Source organism: Apis florea, unplaced genomic scaffold (assembly GCF_048593485.1).
Source record: "Apis florea isolate Af1SG1 unplaced genomic scaffold, ASM4859348v1 contig_3158_pilon, whole genome shotgun sequence".
Taxonomy (NCBI): domain Eukaryota; kingdom Metazoa; phylum Arthropoda; class Insecta; order Hymenoptera; family Apidae; genus Apis; species Apis florea.
Window position 1 is genome coordinate 6193527 of NW_028256713.1, and position 17044 is coordinate 6210570.

At 24.8% G+C, this 17044-nt stretch overlaps 3 protein-coding genes across 7 annotated transcripts in view; 2 read left to right on the top strand and 1 right to left on the bottom strand.

The window, feature by feature from the left end:
- Window positions 1-2972, top strand: part of plx (PTB_TBC1D1_like and TBC domain-containing protein plx) — a 28257-nt gene extending 25285 nt beyond the window's left edge. For all 3 annotated transcript variants that reach the window (XM_031920088.2, XM_012493634.3, XM_003698704.4), the window contains exon 15: window positions 52-2972. In XM_031920088.2, coding sequence (XP_031775948.1) covers window positions 52-969 — 918 coding nt within the window. In that variant the 3' untranslated portion in view covers window positions 970-2972. The remainder of the gene's footprint in view (window positions 1-51) is intronic.
- Window positions 2973-3039: 67 nt separating this feature from the next.
- LOC100872986 (U4/U6.U5 tri-snRNP-associated protein 1) lies at window positions 3040-7504 on the bottom strand. 2 transcript variants are annotated; one of them, XR_015292428.1, is made up of 12 exons: window positions 7176-7475; window positions 6373-6818; window positions 6165-6293; window positions 5679-6098; window positions 5462-5603; window positions 5073-5347; window positions 4883-4970; window positions 4593-4791; window positions 4322-4446; window positions 3562-3748; window positions 3334-3488; window positions 3040-3255 (listed from the first exon to the last, which is right to left on the bottom strand). XR_015292428.1 is itself a non-coding variant. In XM_003698705.4 (11 exons), the coding sequence occupies exons 1-11, from the start codon at window positions 7336-7338 to the stop codon at window positions 3228-3230; spliced, it is 2232 nt and encodes a 743-aa protein (XP_003698753.3). In that variant the 5' UTR covers window positions 7339-7504; the 3' UTR covers window positions 3040-3227. The 2 variants fall into 2 exon arrangements, 1 of the variants encoding a protein (XP_003698753.3); XM_003698705.4 differs by lacking the exon at window positions 4322-4446 and having other exon boundaries at window positions 7176-7504.
- A 373-nt stretch (window positions 7505-7877) lies between these two features.
- Window positions 7878-16753, top strand: ca (RCC1 and BTB domain containing protein claret). 2 transcript variants are annotated; one of them, XM_086909655.1, is made up of 21 exons: window positions 7878-8372; window positions 8977-9430; window positions 9512-9960; window positions 10038-10216; window positions 10311-10711; window positions 10870-11047; window positions 11136-11347; window positions 11433-11614; window positions 11699-11826; window positions 11901-12032; window positions 12137-12268; window positions 12346-12472; window positions 12547-13109; window positions 13210-13578; window positions 13699-14059; window positions 14299-14627; window positions 14761-15593; window positions 15670-15803; window positions 15896-16074; window positions 16173-16439; window positions 16515-16753. In XM_086909655.1, the coding sequence occupies exons 2-20, from the start codon at window positions 9006-9008 to the stop codon at window positions 16434-16436; spliced, it is 5577 nt and encodes a 1858-aa protein (XP_086765781.1). In that variant the 5' UTR covers window positions 7878-8372; window positions 8977-9005; the 3' UTR covers window positions 16437-16439; window positions 16515-16753. The 2 variants fall into 2 exon arrangements, with proteins under 2 accessions (XP_086765781.1, XP_003698590.2); XM_003698542.4 differs by lacking the exon at window positions 16515-16753 and having other exon boundaries at window positions 16173-16484.
- The last annotated feature ends 291 nt before the right edge of the window (window positions 16754-17044 follow it).

Here is a 17044-nt window from a genome sequence, read left to right on the forward strand (position 1 = left end):
GCAGATTTAATATTTCTAAAATTATAATTAAAAAATGTGTTTAATTTATAGATGACTATGAGTAACTTACATCGTCTGGAAACAGCACGATCTGTACAACAATCCACTTTGCTTAAACTAGAATCTCAAAATCGTAGTCTAGAAGTGACTGTTGCCACGTTAGGTGCGTTTATTCAACAATTATCTGAAACTCGATCAGATATCGAATTTCCCGGTGAGATTCGTCGAATAATCGCTCAGTTAAGTTTAGCTGAGAAACGAAGAAGTACAATCGGTAGATCATATCCTCTAAAAGTAATCGAGGATAATAATAAAATTGGAATGATTAAAAGTAACTCCACAGGTAGAGAATCTCACAATTTCTTAAAAAATAATGTAATGGATACTCCTTATCCTTTAAAGTCTACATTAAGTCAACCAAACTTGGCTACAAAACTTGAAAGAGTTTCTTCATTCTTCTCGAATTCGCATAATCATATTCAGAAACAACGAGCACAATTGGCTGCTCTTAGAAACGAATATGCGAACGAGCAAAATGTTAGAAATGATGAAAATGATCCGAAAACGGTAAATATAGATATTCAAATCACAGATACAGTAAATTCAGTTGAAGAGCAAAATATCGTGCAGAATGATAATAATTTGAAAATTCAAGAAGTCAACTTGGAGAAGTCAGTTTCGTTACCATTAAACACAAAAATGAAATTGAAGTCATCAAAGTCAGCATACGAATTAGGATCTGTTAAAAAAGTACCAATTACTAAATTGGAAGTTACTACTGATGATGATGTAACGAATTTAACAGGAACAATACATCCTTTAGATACTTGTAGTGATGTGAATTTCAGATATGGTGGTACAACGAAATTAAAATCAATCAAACCAGCAAGACTTTCAAGTCCAAGTAATCAAGAAGAAGGCATAAACAAGAATGTTCAGAATCAGAATATGGAAACATTAAATAGATAACAATTGCTAATGATATTGCGCTCAAAAAAGATACCTTGGAAGATAACTAACTTAAGAAAAATCTATCCAAAAAATTAAATATTAACTTGTATTGTATCATAATTTATATTTTACTTTTACTCTACATTTCACATGCATTATTTTCTCTTATATACAAATAGTTTTTGATACAATAATGATCAAGTTTCATTTCTTAAGAAAAATATTGTCTATAAAAAATAGATTGTCAAATATGCTAAGACTTGCATTCTCTTTATATAATACTTATATCAGTGATTTAATACTATGTGATAGAGAATGAAACAAAACAAAAATAATAAAGTCAATTTATAATATATAAAAATTTGGCGAATTGTCAGAAATATAATTGAATTTATTCATAAGAACATATATATGTATATACATACAAAAGATTTAGAACAAAACTAAGTTAATAACAAAAAATATTTGATTATAGAAGAATAAAAAAAAAATACTTATATAAATATAATATAAATATATAAATCACAATTGAGAAATTAGAATTCAAAATGACATAACAAACAACACAAGAAACAGTTTATATTAAGTTTTGCAAAATAATAGAAGTATAAATAATTATAATTTATTGGGGATTATAATTTATTGTTTGATATTCTATATAATTATATATGATATCAATTTTTTCAAATTAAAATAAAAATTCGTCAAAATATATATGTGGTTATTACAAAATTGATAGGAATTCGTTTAAGAAGTAAATACGAAATAAACATTATTTCGATTTATGATATATTTTTTATTAATAATATAATTGCATGAAATTTTTGTTCAATAACAAAAATAATTCTCACGATTAATAGTGACTCAATTTCAATTTTTGATAGCCTTTTAAAGCTGTTCAAAAATTTCTAACTAAGAAAATAAGATATATCGCTGCCTTAATAAGAAAATCATAATTAAAAAATATTAAAATTTCTTTTCATTGGGAGGAATTCCTATTACTTTTGTATAAACTGTTGAAAGACGTGCCAAACTTTTTAAGAAAAAAGGAAAAAAAAAATTATGTATAATAAATAGCAAGAATTTTTAAGAAATAAAATCAAGTGATGTAACTATATTGTACACTTTCGGGATATATTTATAAGATGTAATTTATATAATTATTGTGCACCATGTAAGATTTGAGAAATTAGTATATTACTATTTTTGCACAAAGGAAAGCCTTGTGATATCAGGGATATATACATATTATATCTAATATCGTTATTAATTAACATTCTTGTGGAAACGAATCTTTTTTTAAACATGAAAAATTAAGACATAATTATAAAAATACTCGAAATCAATAATAGAGATCATGCTGTCATTATATTTTATCACAATTTTATTTAACAAACCGATAAATATTTTTAATCTCTCATAATTGTATTAGATAAAAAATAAAATATTCAGTAAATTGTATAGTAATTGTTAGAAAGATTAAAATATTTTATAGTATTAAAATTTTTATCTTTTGAATAGCGATTTGTATGAATAGATAAGTAGAAATTAATTGTGAATTGTGATTGAGAATTAAGAAATGAATTGTATTGTTAAAATATTTATAACTTTTATGCACATGTTACTGTTAGTATATAGAAATTGTATTATTTTAATAAGATATAATTATGAACATCGTTTGTTCCCAATACTTAATTTTATTGTGATAGCTGTCAATTTATTTGATTAAGAATTAAAAAAAAATATTTTAAATATATATAGAATATCATTATCAAAAAAACTGTGACAAGATATGAGTTTATACTATTTTATATATATATGTTGAGAAAATTTAAGTAATTTTCTCTGATAACTATAGTCAAAAATTTTATGTACTACTTCAACATATCTGAATTGTAATATAAAGCCTTATGAAATTTTGTGTAATATAATATTTGAATCATATCATATGTGAAGATAAAAAATGTAATATTTCCTTATAACAAAACTTCAAATATAAAATAAATCATTATATTACTAAATTGATATTTTTTAAATAATAATTAAAAATTAATATCCAGAAAATTAGGGAAAACCCGCAAAAATTAATTTTCTTTATAAACTCACAAATATTGTTTTATTATTATATAAGTAGATTAACAAATCAAAGGAAAAAATGTGCAATATTATTCATTTTACGACGATTAATCTATTGATTTGTTTGAAAAAGTATACCGATAAGACATTTCTTTTGCTTCTATGTTATATACAACTTTCATTGAAATAAGCTTTTTGACTTAATGTTTTGACTTTGATATACTAGTCCTGAAAAAAAAAAAATTAATTAAAACATGTTAAAAAATATTTTTTGATACTTATTGAAATAATATTAAATTTTTTTACGTTTGCATTTGTTTGCTTCCACTGAGTACTATATATGGAGATTGAGTTTCTTTCTGCTTTGCTTGTAATAAATTAAGTGTTCCTAGAGGTGTATCTGTAGAAGACATTCGCTTCATTAAAACTTCTTGTTCTGCTTTTTTCATTCGTTTCTCGACCTATAAATTATAAAACTATGTTTAATTCCTATTCTCTATGAATTGAAAGAGAAAAATATAGAAAATTTTCGACCTTGTTTTTTCCTGGTCCTTTTCCATGGAATTTATGTGAAAGATATCGAAAAGCTTCCTTTGCACTTAAAACGTGGCCGTCATCATCGATATATTCCAATTTAACATTTGGTTTGAAACCTTCTTTTTCTTTAAATTCTGATGTTGGACCATTAAAACGATCTCTTCTTCCAAATTTATCATCATCTCTAAAAGAAGAAAAATAAAAAATAATTTTTAAATTTTATTTAAATATAAAAATTGATAGTAGCTCGTGGAATTCGGTGTTTCGAAATTAACCGCGAACAGAAAAATTATTAAGTTTCCAAGATACATTACATTATGCGATTAAATTAATACGAATCTAAACAAGTCAATATAATTATCGTAATAAGTTATGTTCTTTATATTTAATTATGTAAATATATAAATATATTGTTTTAAATTATTATTAATTATAATCTTTTTTAAAGATATATTATAATATTTATATATTATATATAATATATATATTATATATTTAGCAAAACATATATCAATAAATATCAAAATTCAAACGAAGATGCATAAAGTTCATATTTTGAAGATTATTATAATAATTTTACATATTTGAACATGCAAATATAAAATATGATAATATAAATCTCTACTGTCAATGATGTATATATAGTAGATATAATTTTCTTATTCATTAAATTAATACAATTTCAATTCATATGTGAACTTGTCTAGAACGTCCATACATATCTTGCTCGGAATAGAATCGCATAATATAAACATACCTCTATCAATCCTACTCTCTTCTCAGGCCTTTCATCTCCGACAAAGTAGTTAATCTCTTGTTGCGGTAGTAGATCATCCATTTTCCGAGCACCGAAATCTGAGCTCTCTTATTTATGACTGTTAACTAACAGTTTGAAATTCACTAGAGACTCGTCTAACAAGATTCGTTTGGTTCATGCATTCAATAAAAGAATGTTTTTTACATTCGTTTCTTTTTTAACTATGTAAGAAAGCTTCTTTTATTGAACGATAGTTACGTTCTATACATACCCATAAGTTTTGTCTTCTATCGAATAATTCTGAGCTTGTAAGTGTGCAAAACGAGATGCAGATGGTCTACTGCTGTCCTCTTTTTGCAAATAACCTTTGCTCATAGCTAGTTTCAATGCTCCACCAACGCCATGTCCAAGCGAAGGCTCTGCGTCTAAAATCGCAGCTTCCATAGCTATAGGTTCTGATGTGCTTTCATCTATTTATAAAATATAAAAAATATTTACATATAAATAAATAAGTATATAAATAAAACACTGAAAAAAAAAAGATATTAAAGAGAGAGATACCTAAATGTACGGTATTCCAAGCACCGCGACCATCATCTTCTTCCTCGTTCACGGGTGGTTCTTCTTTAACACCATCCATTTCAAAGTCCTATTAAATTATAGTTTTTATTAAAAAAAAAATTAAGAAAAAATATAAATAACATTATATGTAAGATTAAAATAAATAAATAAATAAAAATAAATTTTATACCATCAATTCCTGACCATTCTCTTCTCTGTTTCCAGCAAGACCATAAGTAGGAATATCTCCTAATGTTCTACAAAATTCTGCAGTAGCATTAAGAACAATATTTCCAGATTGATTTTCTTCTGAACTTGCAGGTTCTTGTTTTATAGTTTCTGTAACTTTTTCGATACTTGACGATTGCCATTCTTTTAATCGTTGAGCTTTTTTCAATGCTAATTGTAATTCCAATTCCTTATCATCTTCTTCCAATTTGATTCCAGTAAGATCTTCAGTAGGAGCTTGATTTTAGAATAAAAAGATACGAATTTATAAAATTTTAAACAATGAAATAATTAAAATTATGAAAATTAAACATTAAAAAACTATTATAATTTATATAAAAATATAAATACCCTCTAAATCATCTATATCTAAAGTATCATTATCTTTTACATCATCTGTTCGTTTGCTTCTTCTACTTCCAAGATCCCGAAGATAATCATTATCTTCAGGAATTAAATCCTCAGCTTTTAATTTTTTTCTAATCTTTCGAACCTGTAATAATATAATGAAATATTAATTTATATTTTATGCAAAAAAAGGCATTAAAATTATATTTCAAAGAAGTACCTTTTTCTTTGGTTTTTTAAATTTCGCAAGTTCTTCTTCATTATAATATTCGCTAGCTAATTTTGGTTCTGCTAAATGTAATGATTCTATCCGCTTATTCGCTAAACGTTGCTTAACATAATCGAGTTTATTTTGCTTAACATCTTTAATATTATTAATTCCAAGTGTGAAAGTTTCCTTTTTTTCTCCTTCAATTTCTTCATCATATTTTTCCAAAATTGTTTTTTTTGGAAAACCAAACTCATCAAAATTATCGTCATCGTATGCATCATAACCGGGCTTTTTAGATCTATTTAAAATATTGCGTTGATAACGTTCCTCGTCCGTTATATTTACGTTAACGAGTACATCTTCTCCTTCTTGTAATACTTCTTGATCTTTTAATGTTAAGATGACTGTTTTGCCTTCTTCAAATTTATCCTATTATTTATTTAACAATTTTATTTATTATAAATTTTAGAATTATATATAAATGTAAATACTTACAATATTATGTTCTACTTTGAGGCCTTTTAAATTTTTTTCAGTATAAGCCAAATTACGTGCAGCATGAATTTCTTCTTTAACCAAATTTCCAATTCCAAATTCCTCATCTAATTGATCTAACATTTTTGCCTTATGTGAAAAGAGAAGAAATTAAAATACTAATTAAAAATTTATACTAAATGTATAAATAAAAACATTTTAAAAATACCCTTTCTTCTGCTTTTTTCTTCTCTTCCTCTAAACGTCTGCTTTTATCAACCCAATTTTTAGTATCATCATCAGAATCACATTCACCTAAACTTTTTACTTTTGCTAAATTAGCCTCAATTAATCTCTTTTGTTTTTGAGTACCAATTTTTTCCTTTAATTTCTGAGTTTTTAATTTTTCATTAACATCAGGAGCAGGTTTATGATAAAATTCTCCCAAATCATCTTTAATTTTGTTAGGATCATCTTTTGGAGCATTATCAATTTCTAATGGCTTTAAGCCTAATTTTGCTCTTAATTTATTAGTTTCTTCAATAGATAAGGAAGTTTGTGTTCCACCTTTACTTGGCGAAGGACTATGCTGCTTAGAAATTTCAGGAGGTGGAGGTGTTGACGGATGTGAAGACTTAGAGATTTTTGGTGGAGGAGGTGCATTAACTATTTCAACTGAAATAAAATAAACGCAGTATTAACTGATATTAAATATCGTATGCTCATCATAGTAAATGCTTATGTACCTATGCAAAGTATATATATTATTTGCTTTGATTTCCTCCAAATTATTTAATCTTGTACTTGAAATCGATAAATACATTTCTGCGCAGATAAAACACGATATTACTTTCGAAACGATGAATGAGGAACGAGGAACAACGAAGATAAATTAAAAGTTTAGCTTATCTAACCGCTCATAAACAATTACATTTGCAAAGCGGTATATAATTTATAATAAAATACGCGATATTAAGAAAACCATCGTACAACATATTCGTATAGTTTAATAAGAATGAATCAGATAATAACCATCGCTGTCATAATCCTTGCGTTCTTTCCTTCTATGCTTTTTGTGATGCCTATGTTTTTCCGATTTCTCACGTTCAGGCGTATAACTTCGTGAACGGCTACGATGACGCTTCTTCTTAGTATCCCGGCTCTTCTCGGTCTTATGTCGTTTATTTGAACCCATTCTCAATGTTTTGAGTTACAAGTAAAATGTATAATATATTGTTTCACTTAAAACTCTTTAAATTTAAGATATTCAATACTAAATTGTCGATTCCTACTATCATCCACCATTTTTCGATGCGTACTTCAAATGACAATAGTATATGAAATATGATACAAATACTACCAACATTTAATTATGTAGAAAATTATTAGGAATTGTTTTCCTATAAAAAATATTTTGTATATGAATAGCATTGACTAAGAAGAATATGAATTTTTTAAAATTATTCAAATTCAATAAAGATATTACAATGCTTATATATAAACTCGCGTTATATTAAAATATAGTATATTTTGCGAGATTGTTTTGCATTGAGTTCTAGAAAACTGAGAAAGTTATATCAATATTTTTTATTGTAAAATTAAACACGCAGTATTAAAACACATATGAAAGTATATTCTATTAACATCTTATTTGTAATAAGCGCAAAAATAAATACAGAAAATAAAAAATATGATAAAAATTAGGGAAATAACAGCATCTCTAGAGCATTGAATGGCAAATCTATTGTATATTTAATCTATGGTGCATAATTATCAATTTCATTATTACTTAAATATATAGATATTATTCTTTTTAATATTATTTTCTAAAATTAAGCAAAATATTAACAATTTCTATTAAATTTACTTAAATTTTAATTGAATAATTTAGAAAAAAATTACAATATCAAATATTATCAATGTCAGTTTACATAATATACTAGCGTTTTTGATTTTTTCAAATGGCTGCACTGTTGATTATAATGCAATCTAACCTTGATATTCTGACGTTTAGAAATTTGACGGCAGAATTTTGTAAAAATGTGATGTAAATAATCAGTTTTTTAAAATATCTTATATGCGAAAAAAATAATACGTTTTCGACGGAATGCGCAATGTGAAATTTGTTCTAGATTTCTTTTTCAATCATTTCTTTTTGGCGCAAAAAGAATTTCTTAATAGGCAAAATTTTCTCATCAATTGTATTATTTTACAATTGCATAAATACAGGTATAATAGCCCATAATAACTTTTTGATTTGTGTGTTTAACATATCTTGCAATCGTAATAGTAAATGAAATATAATAAATGTTATATAAATTTTTGCATGTTATATAAATATTGCATGTTTAGATTACGTGTTATAAATAATTTATTATATATTTAAAATTAATAATTATATTGATTTAAATGCTTAAATTTGTGGAATTTTATAATTAATTTTTCTATCTATTTACTTTTTAAATTTATATTGTAAGTAGATTTTAATGCATTAGGTATTTGATATATATACATATATAAATTTTTATTTTAAATTTAAGATTTGATAAAAAGAGAGAAAAAATTATATTAACTTAAGCATTATAAATATACATTTTTGTATTTTTTTTTACAATATATGATATTTTTAATAAAAATTTTTTTTTTATAAATTTAGGATTTGATAAAAAGAGAAAATAAATTATATTATCAGTATTGTAAATACATATTTTTGTATTTTTATATATATATATATATATATATATTATATATATGATATTTTAATAAAATTTTTTTTTAAATTTATGGATAATTTCAGGTAAAATTTATCTGTTTAAATCATTTTATATTTCAGGTAGTATTAAAATTATCATTTTCAATATAATGATTGCAGAAATAGGCACAGAAGGCTTTCAGCCAATGATAAATTTTAGTGAAGAAAGTCTATTTAAATTACAATGTTTAATTAAAGCAACAAATATACAACATAGTGCACAATGTGAATATGGAAAAAGATTATTTTTAGCACTTACAACAGGAAATGCTGAAATTTTTTTATATTATAAAAAAAATTCAACATCTACTGCAATAATTAGAAGGATACCTTGGTTTCAAGGATCTCATAAACAAATCTCAGCTTTATGTTTTCATTCCATGGGATCATGGTTGTTATCTACAAGTGTTGATGGATCTGTATATATAATTCCTGCCCTGTGCTTTGTAGATGAAAATTGTGAGAAAGATAAAAGATGGACCAGTGATGATATAACTTCTTTTCCTTCTATTAGTTCACAATCATCTCATTCAAAGTATATATCATAATTGATATATAGAAATCATTTATGATTTAATATTTTTTTTATTTTATTTTTATAATTTAAAATTTTTAGACCTACTGCAATAGTATGGTGGCAAAGTACATTAATACCTGCTGAAATTGGTATCATTGGAACTGAATATGGAGAGATTATATTTATTAATCTTGAAACTGGCCATCAAACAAATGTTACACAAATTAAGGGAAATATCATCAGTCTACACATTTGTCGTGACCAAAGTAATGACATTGTATCTCTTCTGATAACAAGTCAATCCAGAAGACAATGGAGATTACTTTTAGAACAGCGTACATATAGTTGTTTACATCATTTGGAAAATGGAGAATCATATAATGCGTTACATACAAATGATAACATATATGATAATACCAAAATATTTGCTTCTACTAGATCTAGATTGCAAGGACTCAAGCAATTATCTGTGGACAAACTTGCAATACTCAGACAAAAGTTAATAGAAACAAAAAGTCAGACATTAGGAGAAAATTTGCAGTATCATGGTTATATATATTATATAATATGATGTTGAAATCAAACTTTATTGTTGATTATTAATGAAATTTTATTTATTTTGCAGATATTACAAATAATCGAAATACTCAAAATACAACTATTAATTCTGAATCTTCTACAGAAGTAAATCAGAATCAAATAACACCAGAAGTGATGTCAAAAGAAGTATTTCTAATGTCTCAATTAGATAGGGAAGGACATCAATTGTATACATGTTACCATTCTATTACAAGTCAAATATTGGTATAGAAATTAATTAATTAATTCTTATTGATTAAAAATAATTAATTTTTATTGAAATAATAAATATAATATAAAAATAATTTTATAATTATAGGTATATGGACCTAATTTTACTACTGTACCTCTATCAGCACATAAAGTATTTGAATCATGTAGAAATGTTTTATTAACTCAACGATTTTTTTTTATTACTGATGTTAGTCAACGTATAATGTATGTAATATCAGATAGATTATCTGAAACTCGTAGAAATGATAATGGTAAATTTAATCCAGAGTGCATTGTTGGTCACTTTTCTTTAATAAATAGTAAAGAAGTAATACGTGCTGTGTACAGAGCTATTGATTGTACAAATAATTCACCAACAATACTTTCTGAAGAAATTAAAAATAAATATACATTACCAAAGGGAATAAAAGATATTAAAATTGAATTACCTCATGTGGATACATGTATAATTGTAACAAATCATTCTGTATATAAAATTGTTTTAAGGTTAATATTATATTTATTATATTTTATTACTTTAATATATAATAATTATATTATATATAATAATATAATAATTATTAATATAATAATAATTATGTATATAATATATGAATAATAATATAATTATTTATAATAATTATTTTTTTTTTTTGGTTTTATAGAAAATCAATATTATCAATTTTTATGGAATTAGTATTAAAAAATAATGAACTCGAAAAAGCAGCGAAATTAGCTATAATATTCGGTATTAATGCACAACAATTATTAGAGCAAGCTGGTGATATACTTTTAATGAATAAAGAATTTCCACGTGCAGTAGCTTGTTATAAATTATCTAAAGTAAGTAAATATAAAAAAGATATATAATATAATTTCTAATAGTACAGATTGATATATTTTAATTTTTATATAATTTTTTTTTTTTCAGTGTAGAATAATGAAGAGCATGTTAAAATTTGCATCTGTTGGATATACAGCAGATTTATTACGTTGTCTAACACATTGTTTAGCTTCTCCAGCTATTAGTGAATTACCTGTTGCACCAAGAATACATCTTTCTAATTTATGTGTTTTAGCTTTTATTGAACGGACACTTAGAATTTCATCTCAGAAGTCCAAAGCTATATATAAAGAATTTTTGTAAGCATTTAATTAAAACTTTTTTTAGATATAACTAATAAATTTTCTAAGGAAAATTATATAATAAAAATCATTTGAATTGTAGATATTTTTTATCTACAAATTCTTTTTACGATGAGTTATTAGCAGTTAACATCGCTGGACAGACGTGTTTATGGGAAGTGTTGCATCATTTAGCAACACAAAAAGGTCTTTATGGACAAATGTTAGATATTCTTATGAGGACAATACATAATTTCAGTATAAGCAATTTTCAACCAACACCATGTAATATATAATTATAACAATTATAAAAATTGGAAAATAAGAAATAATTATACAAATATTTATAAAATATTTATTTTATTTTAGATGGCTTATTAATATGTATAAGTGAACCAAATCTAATGCAAGCAATGTTAATATATCCTGAGTTAGCTAGGAATCACATTTCATTTATACTTGATAATCTTCAAAATTCTCAAATTTTTGTATTGCAAGTAAGATTTAGATTATATTTATAATACAATAATGTAAATAATTTTGTTTTTATATTATAATAAATATTTTTTAGAGATTAGTAACACTATACGATCCAACGAATCCAGTAATAAGACCTAGAGTAGTAAGATGCCGATTACGTCATAGAGCTACTTCGCATAGTTCTCAATCTAGTCAATGTGATTCTATAGATCTCATGGAAAATGTAAGTTTATGTTTTATTAATTAATTAATTAATTAATTATTCATATATATAATTATTATTTATTAATTATTCATAGTTGATATTTATTTTTATTTTTCATATAGGATGAGGCTGATACATTAATAGAAGAAATCATAGAAACTTTTTTACTAATTTTATTGACTTTGATTTGTAAAAAATCTATTTTACATCAAGAATCTACTACATATAATATTGATTTATTAGCTCTTAAGAAGGTAATTATTATATATGATAAAAGCTATTTAATGTTTTGTTTTAATAAATAATTATATATTTATGTAATTTAAAATAGGATCACAACAATTCTAATTCTGGTGCTGATTTCAAGAGAAGACCATTGTGTGCAGGATTTTCTCATGTTGCTCTTATCAGAAATGGAAATGTTTATACATGGGGAAGTTCTGTGCAAGGATGTTTAGGTGAATATATATATAATTAAACACATATTTTTCTATTTTTTAATTATCTTCTACATTACATTAATTATCATTAGGTACTGGTCCATCTGTATTAAGATATGGTTCACCTCAAGTTATATCTTTCTTTTGGATAATGGAAATTGAGGTTCTCAGTGTATCTTGTGGTCATTGTCATACTTTGGCAGTAACTAATAATGGCGTTTATGCATGGGGATCAAGTCAGTTTGGTCAATTGGGTTTGGGTAAAATTTTACAATGCTCAACTCCTGAATTGATTACTTCTTTGGCTCAAGAAGTTATTATTGATGCAGTAGCTGGACAATATCATTCTGTTGCATTAACTTCGGATGGAAGAGTATTTACATGGGGTTGGGGTGTTCATGGTCAATTAGGTCATGGTAATACTGATAAAAAAATGACTCCTACATTAGTTACATCTTTACTTGGTATAGTTATACGTTTTATTACTGCCGGTCATGCACATACATTGGCTCTTTCAACAGAAGGTATTATATATGCATTTGGTTGTAATATTTTTGGACAATTAGGTGTGGGCAATAATATTAAAAGCTCAGTGCCAATAAAAGTTTCATTATCAGAAAGAATAATTCTTATTGCAACTGGATATTTTCATAATGTAAGTAAAAAATTTTATAAAATCATTTATTATATTAAAAAAAATTAATAAAAATAAATTATATAATGTCAATAATTGTCAATATTATCATTTTGTTTAGCTTGCAGTTAGTTGTACAAATAAGTTATATATCTGGGGTGCTAGTCCTCAAGTTCTTCGATTGCAAGCACAAACACAAAAGCGGACTCGAATATTGGAACAACGAGATATAAAACAGTTAGAAAATATTGATGAGTTCGAAAAAGTTGCAGATTCCACAAATATGAATGATACAAATGAAGAAGTTTTAGAAAATGATGCACAAAATAAAAATGCACAAGCGAAAAGTGGAATTAATACAGAATCGCGAAGAAAACAATTAGATAATGTGTGCTTAAGAAATGTAAATGTCGGATCACTTGAAGAGACTCAAACTCATTTAAAACCAACTATTGTAGATACTAGTTTAGTTAAAGGAAATATCATACAGGTCAGTTATAAAAATTTTCATTTTTTAATTAATTCACAAATAAAGTCATTATCATTTTTGTTATTTTAAAATCTTCGTTAAATCTTGAAATTTTTTATTGTAATTTATTAATTATAACAGATATCAACTGGTTGTCATCATAATGCTCTTGTAACAAAAGATGGATCACTTTATACATGGGGTAGGAATTTAGATGGACAAATAGGCAATGGTAGTAGAAGAGAAGTTCCGATTCCTACTCCACTTTGTTATAATCCTGTTTCGATTTTTGCACAAGTACCTCCAAGGCATAATGCTTATAAACGTGTAGGAGAAGAGCAAGAAATAGATGATAGTATAAAAAATATTACGAGTGAGAAGAACGGAAATGTACACAATGAAATTAAATCGGAAAATAATGAATCTAGAGAAAAAATAAACGCTATAATTAAAACTGTTGGAGTTTACTGTGGATATGATTATACAATTGCTATTCAACCAGGTATTTAATATATTGTTTTATAAGTATACAATAACAAATGTTAAAAAAGTTTTAAAAGATAAATTTTATATTTAAAATAAACATTAAGTATATAATATTTAAATATATAAATTCTAGTATTTTATTAAGCTTGTAAATACAGATTTTTAAATTAGTTTAAAATCATTTTCTTTTATATTAAATAAGTTTCAGATTCTATTATACATAAAATTTTCATTTTTTATTATATTCTCTTTCAGGAGGTACAGTTTTAGCTTGGGGTAATAACAGTAGAGCACAATTAGGCCGACTTCCTGCAAAAGATATGCGTGATACGGATGATAAACTTGTATTAATTAAAAAACGAGTTGTACGGCTTCCTCACGCATCGCATGTAGCTTTGGATGTGCCTACTCAAGTTCCTAATATCCCCGCTCCCATCATTTCTTATCAAAGTTATGACATATCTTCTTTGGCAGGTACTATTTGTCCTTTAAGTGTTATTGAAAAATCACCAGGAGAGTTGACATTACATTATGCATTAGAATATTTCTCTGGTTTGTATGATTCTTCGAAAATTATAGAGAAGGTTTGTTTTTTATTATTTTACATAATTTTTTTGAAGAAATTAACTTTATTAAAGTATATATTTATAACTATAAATAAATAAAATTTTTTATAGTTTATTTTTTAATTAACTTTAACTTTACTTTTATTTGTAGTGTATTGAATTAGGAAATTACCAAGCTTGCTCAAAAATTGCTCTACTGCAACATAATATTTCTGAAGCATTTTCTTATCAATTAAAAATTTTACATTTATTGAGTCTTCAATCTTGCTCAAAAGTGAAATCTGAAAATTTATGTGAAGAAATGGAACAAAAATCTACTGAAGAGTCTGATTTAAAGAAATCTTCATTAAAACATGTTAGAAAAAATACCGAACTTTTCAACAGACAAGTAGAGAAGAATCTGATTGATTCTGTTAAGGATTGCGCCGCAAAAAACAAAATGAAAATTCCTGCCAGCAAATCATTGAATAGTCTTCAATTACTTCAACAAGAATTGTACACATTTGACTGTCAAGGAGGATTAGAAGAATTATGCAAAGATGTTAAATGTGAAAATACATCTACAGGAATTTTTGAAGATAGTTTTGATTCTGATGCTAGTTCTGATTCGGAGGAATGGGTGGAAAATCTTATTTTGAAAGAAAATCAATTACGAAAACAAGAAAAAATAGAAAAATTCACTGAAGATAAATCAGAAATTTTCTCTATGAAAAAAACATTGGATCAGTTACCTAAAAATAGTGGAACATTTAATGAAAAAAAAATTACACAATTTTGGCAAAATAATATAACCAATGAAGCTATAAAAGTGATTAAATTTTTTTTAAATGAAATGGAAAATGAAACAGATATTATCAAATGTAAAATATTACAAGATGCACTTGATTTTTGGATTGAACATGATTTAGTTATACAAACAATAGAAAACATATTTTTAGAACACATTCAATCAATTTTTTATCCCCTTGGATTATTATTATTTTGGTAAGTTCTTTATACGTATTTAGTATATTTTTTGAGATAATATAATTTATTATTAAAATATTAAATATTTTTATAGCCAAGAAATAATGGAAAAATATTTGGATATAAATAAAAATGATACAAAAGTCAAAAGCTTTATTGCAATTGATTATTTTTCTATTAAATTTTGTTTTCAAATATGTTCCATGTTACTACATCATATAGATCAAGGTAAGAAATTTTATTTATTTATTTTTTTTTTTAGAATATTATGTATAGAATAAAAAATTATTTTTTATATTATGTTATTAAAAATTTTTTAGATCAACCTATGCCTGAATTGATTAAATTGTTATCTTCTTTAACGGCTGATCAATTTGGTCCACCATTGACTGGATATCCAGGCTCAAGTGGAAATAATACTTCAAAGCAAATGATGGAAGGAGTTCTAAGCACTGTATCTTCTAATATTCATGATTCTAAATCGTTTGTACATATTAAGGTAAATTTTATATTTATAAAATATTATTTTTTTAAAAATATATTTACGTCATTTAAATCAATAATCATTTTTATAAAAATTTTTTTATTTAAAATTAGGATCCGGATGAAGTATATCGATTTCTCGAAACTGAAGAAGATACAATGATATTTACGTGTGGACATCATTTTCCATTATCTGCATATAAAAATGAAATAATTCCAATGATGGAAACCGAATTATTGACATCCGAATCGTTAGTTCTTCCATGTACAGCTCAGTACTTAGGAAAAATGTTATCTCAAACTACTAAACCAGAAATATTGTGTCCTTTATGTATTCCCAGGGCGTTGGAAACATTAGTGAAGAAGTATAATGGATGAAAAGTATGTACCTGAAATTTTATTTTAACAAAAAAAAAAAAAAAACAAGAGTGATAATGATGCAACTTTTCTTTTAAGATCTCAAAAGATTCTATAATAATACATATAAAATAAACTTTTAAATTAATTTTAATGATCTAAAATGTTAAAACAACACTGAAATATAGTGAATATATATTGAATTAACAATATGTTTAAATTTGTAAGAATACTTATCTTTATTACATTATAGATAAGTATTATAAAATACTATAAAGCTCTCTATATCTTTGAAAGCATATTTTTTAGATTATCTATATATAATTATCTATAGATAATTCTATATAGACATGATTATAATGCACTTTTATTATTTAAAAAGTTTTATCAAATATCAGAAGATTATTTGATTACGCACATTGAAATTGAACTATTCATTGAAATTAAATATTATGTGTTCATGAATTATTGTAAAGTGATATTTCAAATATTTTTTGCTAATATGTATTATAAACTAACAAATAATATTATAATTATATATAATATTATGCATTGTGCATACTTTCATTCTGTATTTACATTCGTAAGATTCAAAAAATTGTAAAAAAATGCATCACTTTCAATTAAAT

Excerpts from the sequence above, each read along its gene's own strand:
- ca (XM_086909655.1), top strand. The coding sequence starts at position 9,006 with ATGATTGCAGAAATAGGCACAGAAGGCTTTCAGCCAATGATAAATTTT. Across the intron at positions 11,348-11,432 it reads GCTATATATAAAGAATTTTT|ATATTTTTTATCTACAAATT; the intron begins GTAAGCATTTAA and ends TTTGAATTGTAG. Across the intron at positions 13,579-13,698 it reads TTAAAGGAAATATCATACAG|ATATCAACTGGTTGTCATCA; the intron begins GTCAGTTATAAA and ends TAATTATAACAG.
- LOC100872986 (XM_003698705.4), bottom strand. The coding sequence starts at position 7,338 with ATGGGTTCAAATAAACGACATAAGACCGAGAAGAGCCGGGATACTAAG. Across the intron at positions 5,348-5,461 it reads AGATATAGATGATTTAGAGG|CTCCTACTGAAGATCTTACT; the intron begins GTATTTATATTT and ends TCTAAAATCAAG. Across the intron at positions 4,971-5,072 it reads AGAATGGTCAGGAATTGATG|GACTTTGAAATGGATGGTGT; the intron begins GTATAAAATTTA and ends ATAATTTAATAG.